This window comes from Coffea arabica, chromosome 10c (assembly GCF_036785885.1).
Source record: "Coffea arabica cultivar ET-39 chromosome 10c, Coffea Arabica ET-39 HiFi, whole genome shotgun sequence".
Taxonomy (NCBI): Eukaryota; Viridiplantae; Streptophyta; class Magnoliopsida; order Gentianales; family Rubiaceae; genus Coffea; species Coffea arabica.
In genome coordinates, this window is record NC_092329.1 from 15,011,832 (window position 1) to 15,019,642 (window position 7,811).

The following is a 7,811-nucleotide window of genomic DNA, read 5'->3' on the forward strand; positions in this document are numbered from 1 at the left end:
CAGGTCTTGAAGTCAACAATGCGTTACCGAAGAAAATGATTGTCCCCTTTGTTGGTAAGAATAATACCATCAGTTAGTAGGATAGAGCACAAAAAAAAGTTAGTAGGATAGAGTACAAAAATTTCTTGTTAAGGTCATCACTTTGCTTGAGTGTGAAAAGGAGTCCTGGCTGCTGCAAAATGTAATAGAGTCGCTCTATTTTTTCTCTCTTCCACTTGCATTAATTAATTTTAGCCTTAAGCAAATATTGCGTTTAGAACACACCTGCTGTGCTCTTATAGCTTTATTCTTTCCTTTATATGTAATTAATTATAGAATTAATCTTATATACACTGATAATGTATATATTGTCCTTTTTTTATGAATGATAACTGTATAAATTTGAATTTAAAATCCAATTTTTTTCACATGTATCATAGATCCAACAATGATAGTATATATATTGTTAGTGTATATAATATTTACTGTTAATTTTATAGCTTTGTTTTTTCTTTTATATTTGCTTTTTTCTTATAACTTGCATTAATTCTTGTTTGGATTGCTATTTTTTTTTCCAAAAAAATTATGTTTTTAGCAAACATATTTTTCAATTACCTTTTTATTTATCATAGATCAAATTGCTATATCACATTTTTCTTTAAAAACTCCAAAAAATTGCAATACAAATGAAATTCTCTCTTGGGATGTTTAGCAGGCAATTTCTTTTTTCATAAGATCTTCCGGTGAGAGCCTTTTTCTCTCTTAGAATTTCTCGTGAGAGTTTGCTTTGATATTAAGGTCTCCTAATAAGATTTTTTTTGTCATTTTAGGTACTTTCTCCTTGTTAGATCTAAGTCTTTTCATATCTGTTTGTCAGATTTGAAATTTCTTCAATTTATTCTGTCAATCTTCAGCTTGATATTTGAGAGGCAATTAACTAGTAGATTTGAAAATGAGCTGATTTTGCCCAAAAAAAAAAAAAAAAAAACTAGTAGATTTGATGATGCGCAGATTGCATTTGGGCTACAATTGATTTTTATATGAATTCGGAATATATTTTAGAGTTTCCGAATCTAATCTTTGTCAATTTTTCATACACGTTGTAATCTTTTTTCACACTTCCGATCTGTTTGTTAATTTGTAGTCCAGTCAAATTTATGGAGTTATTTTAGTAAGTAGTTATTTAAATTTCTATAATTGCAACAATATCAATTAAACTACAAAAGAATGAAGTAAAATTCTGTATAATTTAATGCCCAAGAAACTGAGCATCCTGTAACCTTCTTCGTTCTTGCCATGATATTCAATGTCTGGGGCATTCCAAGACCTTTTGTATAACCTTCTTCATGGTCATAACCTTCTTCGTTCTAACTCTTTGTATATTTGTAGTTCCCATTAAAGACGTCTGAGACAACTGTTTGGCTTGATTCTAGTGTATCCAAACATTACTTGCAATTGCATGAAATTTGTGAGCACGAAACTTCTGCTAATGCCTCTCGTGGTGGGAGTGGGGTTTGTTACGAATCTTATCGCTTTGGCCTTTGAGGGACCTAAGCTTTACTGTAAATTTGTTCTGCAGCAGTCAATTCCATTCGACTGGTGGCCTAGTCTTATCACTAAACCAAATTCAATGCAAGTGCTACCTTGGTCTGTCCATCAGACCAATATGTGTCTGTGTAAAATACTAGTAAATAGAAAACCAGACCAATCTATTGTATTTTGCAGCGGCCATGGATTGGATTCTTTTCACACTGCTAAACAGCGGGCATGTTGTGGCGTAATATTTTTTATTCTGGCATTACCAAATTACTGGATTATTAAATAATGGTAATATCCAAGGAGGGCATAACCATCAAGAGTGGAAACCGTTAATGTATGAAATTGGGTTGAAGATTTGGTACAACTAAATATTTGCTATAAGTACACCAATTTATTCACTGTTACTGGTAAGTGTTTATTTTGCATATTTCCAGTGTGTTTATTGCTAAGGTTTTTGGTGCTTTTTAATTATTTTTAGAGCTAAATAAATAGGTTTTTAGTAAATTTTGCATTTTGTAGTTAAATGAGAAAAATTGCATTTCTATGGATTAAAGCAGTGAAAACTTTAATTTTTTTTATAGATTTTAATGGTTAAATCATCAAAATGGAGTGAATTGAGGAGATATTTGGATGATTTTTTATTTGAAATGATTTCAAATGAACATAAAGTGCAAAAGATTCGAAGTGTGAAGCGCAATTATGAAGCATGGAAGTAAAGATTGGCTGCTCTGATACCTTCTGGTTTCTCGACTATAACATGAGGTACAAGCATCAATTGAAATGATTCCTGAACCATTTTAAATCTAAGACGTAGAGTTACAATTCTTATAAAAATATCGAAATTCAGTTCATACATTTTCATAGTCGAAAAGCCAAAATACAGTCATGCATTTATGTTGCCAAAATATGAAATAAAGTTTTGACCAGTAGAGTATATTTTGGACATTTTCAGCCTCCAGAGCTCCCAATAACATGATTTTTGATGCATTAGAAAGCTAGCTCAAAGGATTACAATTTTCATGTTTCTTGCAAGAGCTATTTCAGCTTCCATTATTGACAAATTTTGCAGTTCAAATTGATGCAAAAGCAAAGCAAAATTAAGGATTGATCAAGAAGTGCAAAACCTGCAATTGTATGGATACGCGACATGGATACCTGATAAGGCATAATTTGTAGTATATTTATTTGTACAAGTTGCTAGTTAATCATGATATTAGAGTTTTATTTTGAATAGAGAACTACTCATTATTGTTCTTATATTGTTTTAATAGGTGGGAAGCTCAATTGGAGAGAAAATGAACCAATTTTAGCAAGGAGAATCGAGCAAAGGAGCAATGAAGGAATCAAAACGAAAAGCAAACGATTGCCGCCTAGATACAAAGGGTCCTTGGGTGGATCCCATGTCTGGCGTCGGACATTGAAAGGGACTTCATGCCTACTTCCCAGGATTTTGACAGCTCGTAAGCATCGAAACAAGTTAGGGGCGGGCTTCGGGCCGAACTTCATCAGGAAACAACCTAATTTTGGGATACAATTTTGAGAGACTACAAATAGGAGTATTCTAGATCATTTTTAGGTTAGAAAACAGTAAACGAAACTTTAGTTTATCCTTTTTACATATTTTTCTTAAAAGATCAAGAAGAAGAGATAGAAGAATGAAGGAGCAACCAATACAGGGATTGAAACTGGACAAACTGAGAAGTTTTCTTTACTTTTTTCTCCAATATTGTTGTTGTTTCTTGAATTTTTTATTTCAATTATGAAAATGTTGAATTAATTCTATTCTAGAGTTAGGGTTTTGTGAAGGAGATTTAATTATTTCTCTTGGTTAAATTCTTAAATTTTGCCTTGATTTAATTACATGTTTGCAATAGGCCACCATAAACATGCTCTTAGGGTTTGTATTGATCTGAGAAGGAATATACAACCATGAATTAGATAGGTAAACATACTTAACCTAATCACAAAAGTAGATTAAAATGTGTATAACGTAATTATATCACCTAGGATCTTAGAGGATTTAATAGAATACATATAATTTTGAGAGAGATGTGAGATTTAATTAGGCACAATTTAAATGTATAGAAAGAATTTAGATGTATCGAGAGATAATTTAAAGTAACTTTATGTGGCACATTCTTGACATGTTAAGAAATTAACTGGATAATTAATTCTAACTCTAGAACAAAATCTGAAATCCTAGTCTTTCCCAATTATTTTCTCACTTTTATTTATTAGATTTGATTATCTATTTTCTAATGTCTTAGTTTTATTTGTTAGAAGTTCTAAAATAAGAGTCACTCTCTAAAAGTGAACACAATATTTTATTAGTTTTTCAACTTTACCATTTGAAAAAGTAGTTGCTCTGCATTCCTCGTACCATTAAATTTTGAATTTAAAGATAACATTATAAAATCACCCAAATCCACCTTATTCAAATACAATGATTCAATATTCTATTAAAAAGTTAATTTTCCAAAAAACGGCTCTGATTATGGGGTGGGGGGAGTACTCAATTTTGATCCTAGATTGAAGTAACTTCATCAATCAACGGGGCTATAACTGACTTGGCCTCTGAAAGTCATTTTCTATTATTATTATTATCATTATTTTGCTACAAATTAAGTACGAGATCAAGACTGGATCCAGCTCTAACAATAATGGATATAGAGCTGGAATTCCATTTTTGTTGGTAATACAAAAGTTTGGATAGATTTAGTTTTAATTATTATCACGAGTCCGGGCATACTTTCAGAACCATAGATCACTTATAAAATTTCTTTTAAATCGCTCACTAATATAGTCCACCTTAATGACAGGATTTAAATAAACTGCTTTTTGTGAGAAAGGAGCTTGTTTTTACTGACTGAGCCAAATTTTGTTGGCTAGAATTGCTATTATTAGCTTCAGGTAGTTCACATGGAGCATAACAATAATGGTGATGAATCTTATCGGAGATTTTTTTTTTTTCCGAAACGATAAGTGATTTTATAGATGAGCAAAACCTTTACAATTTCAAGTAAAGACTTGAGGGAACTACACAGTCAGTGCTAACTATCACTGATGAATCCAGAATTCCTGGTCAACAAAAAAATCTAGCGCATGAGCGCTAATCCTATGAGTAATATGGTTAATATCCCTGTTAACTAGGCAAAAGGAACACATACGAAACAGGTACTTAAGGTTATGTATATCCTCCAGCAGTGTGACCACTCGCATATCCGAAGATTTTGGCTGCTGGATAAGATGGAGTGTCTGCTTATCCTGGACCTGAACTTCTAACCGCTCCAAACTCTGTACAGCAGCTTTACAAATCAGTAGCTTAATTGCAGTAAGTTCATCAATTAGCTTATGGCCAGAACATCTTTCCCGTAGAGCCCATCCTCTCATCAGTTGTTGGTTATCCAAAGAGACAGTTGCTCCAATCCCCATTTGGGGGCTGTCTTTGCTCTTTTCGATAGCAAATCTTAATCTCAGAATGCCTGCTGTTTGTTCTTGTTGCTGGGGGGGTTGCGGCTGGTCTCCTGTTTCTTCTGTACTCCTCTTTAAAGCAGTGAGATTAGCTTCACCATATTCCAACCATTCCTCATGAGCTTTCTGCACTATTCGTATTGGGGGATGCTGCTTACCTTCAAATTCCGTCGCATTTCTGCTCTTCCAAATCTGCCAAAGAATGTTAGCCGTGAGAGAAATGTGTTCATCTCCCTCACTTCTGGACCTCGCCTCCATCACCGCGGTCCACCACGAACCAAAACAGCCTTGCAGATTTGTAATTCCCTCCCATTGGATAGTTGCCATTCTCCACACCAGTTTAACATGGTTACAGTTGAGTAATGCATGTTCAACTGTTTCGCATTCTTCTCCGCATACTCTACAAATAGGATCACCTTGTTGTGTTCTACTGTGAATGAGGTGTCTTACAGGTAATGCTTGGTTGAGACATTTCCATAAGAAAAGCTTCACTTTATGCTTAATATTCAGTTTCCACAGGTACTTCCAAATTTTCTGACTTTGGATACTCCAGCTAGTACTAGCTGGCCCCCTGAGCTCCTGCTCGAAAGCCTTCGGCTCTTCAGTTAGTACCCTGTAGGCTGATCGCACTGAATAAAGCCCATTTGAATTATGAATCCAAAAGTTGTTGTCCTCTCTGTCTACTAAGCTTATGGGGATGCTTAGTATTCCTTCAACATCCGTGGAGGTGAAATTCCTAAAGAGAAGGTTCTTGTTCCATCTTTTCTGGACGATCAAGTCTGCCACCTTAACCAAATTAACTCCTTGTGGCTGCTGTGTTGTCACTCTTCCATTTGGTGTCATAGGAATCCAGTTGTCCTCCCAAATGTTAGTACTCAGACCATTACCAATCCTTTTTCGAGTTCCTTCTTCAACCAGCTGCCTAGCTCGCATCAGTCCTTTCCAAATCCATGAAGCATTCCCTGCAACTTTACACTTGAAAATTGATTGCTTTGGGTGATACCTGGACTTTAGAACTCTACTGACCAGCAAATTTGGTTGAGTGAGCAACCTCCAAATCTGCTTTCCCAATAAGGCTAGATTGAAAGCCTCCAAATCCTTGAAGCCTAAGCCACCTGCCTTCTTGTCCCTCGATATCTTGTTCCAAGCTTTCCAGTGAATCTTGTTCTTCCCATTCTCCTCACCCCACCAATAGTTGGCCATTGTGGAATTAATCTCCTTGCACAACTTTTTAGGTAACTTGAAGCAAGACATTGTGTATGTTGGCAGAGCCAATGCCACAGACTTGAGCATAATCTCCTTACCTGCTGCACTCAAAAGTTTATTTTTCCACTTTTTTAGTCTTTGTTGAATACTGGATTTAATGTATCCAAACAGCTGCTGTTTAGATCTTGTGACCACCATTGGAAGACCCAAGTATTTGCCTTGGCTTACAACCTGGAGATTTCCTAGAGCTTGGCTGACTTCCTCCTTCGTTTCCTGCTGCATATTGTTGCTGAAGATGACTGAGGATTTTTCCAGGTTAATCAACTGGCCCGTTCCTCTTTCATAAACGTTCAGTAACCTTTTGAGCTCAGCTGCATTCTGGGAATCTGCTTTACAAAATATCAAAGAGTCATCTGCAAAAAATAAATGGGTTAGTCTTGGTCCCCTCCTGCTGATTCCCATGCCTTCAATTCTTTTCTCAGACGCTGCCTTTTGGAGGAGATTGGAAAAACCTTCCGAGCATAGGAGGAATAAGTAGGGTGACAGTGGATCACCCTGCCTAATGCCCCTTTGTGGCACCACATACTCCTTGACTTCGCCATTAACCAGGAACGAGTAAGAAGCAGTAGAAATACACTCCATGATCCAGCTTCTCCATTTGTCATTGAACCCCATTTTCCGCATTACAGCATCCAGGAACCCCCATTCCACCCTGTCATAAGCTTTAGACATATCTAATTTCACAGCCATAAATCCTTCTTTCCCTTGCCGTTTGTTTTTGAGGAAGTGTAAAAACTCATGTGAAATCATAATATTGTCTAGGATTTGCCTACCAGGAACAAAAGCTGACTGAGTTTTACTGATACAGGCATGGAGAACCTGCTTCAACCTATTAGCTAGAATCTTTGCTATGATTTTATAAACTGTCGTGCACAAGCTAATAGGTCTATAGTGCTTAAGGGATGTGGGAATCAAAATTTTAGGAATGAGAGAAATGGCTGTATGATTTACAGACTTAAGCAAATGACTAGTGTGGAAGAAAGTTTGGACAGCTCCTACCAAATCCTTTTTAACTATGTTCCAAAACTTTTGGAAAAAAATGGGAGGCATTCCATCTACACCCGGAGCTTTATCAGGATTCATAGAAAAGAGGGCTGATCTAATCTCCCCTTCGTCCACAGGTTTTGTTAGGTTAGCATTCATACTACCTGAGATTGTGTGTGGAATACCATTTAACACTTCCTCCATTTCATTTGCATCTGAAGTCTTGAAGAGTTCTCTATAATAGCTAGCTATCTCTACACTGAGCTCATCTTCATTCTTAGTCCATGTGAGTGAGTGTGAAAACGACTTCATAATGAGGAAAACGGAAATGGTAATTACTTTTTCTTTTTCACTTTGTGGGGCAGGTAAAAGGAAAAAACAAAAAGGCAGTAGTTGGAAATGATTAAAGGCATGTTTTACAGACAAGTACAAATGGTAAATAGAAAACCAGAGGAATCTGTTGCACGTTGCAAAGGCTACCGTCAAGATTCATGCAATGTTTTAAAACCTAGACCGTCAATTGAATCGGTGAAGTGAAAGGGTCGAGATTCAACCGGTCGGATCGATTCAAT

The 7,811-nt window shown here is 35.8% G+C and overlaps 1 protein-coding gene across 1 annotated transcript; it reads right to left on the reverse strand.

The window, feature by feature from the left end:
* Nucleotides 1–4,575: 4,575 nt before the first annotated feature.
* On the reverse strand, nucleotides 4,576–7,551 carry LOC113713943 (uncharacterized). Its single transcript, XM_027237747.2, has one exon. It carries the CDS (start codon nucleotides 7,549–7,551, stop codon nucleotides 4,576–4,578), a length of 2,976 nt encoding a protein of 991 aa, XP_027093548.2.
* Nucleotides 7,552–7,811: the final 260 nt, after the last annotated feature.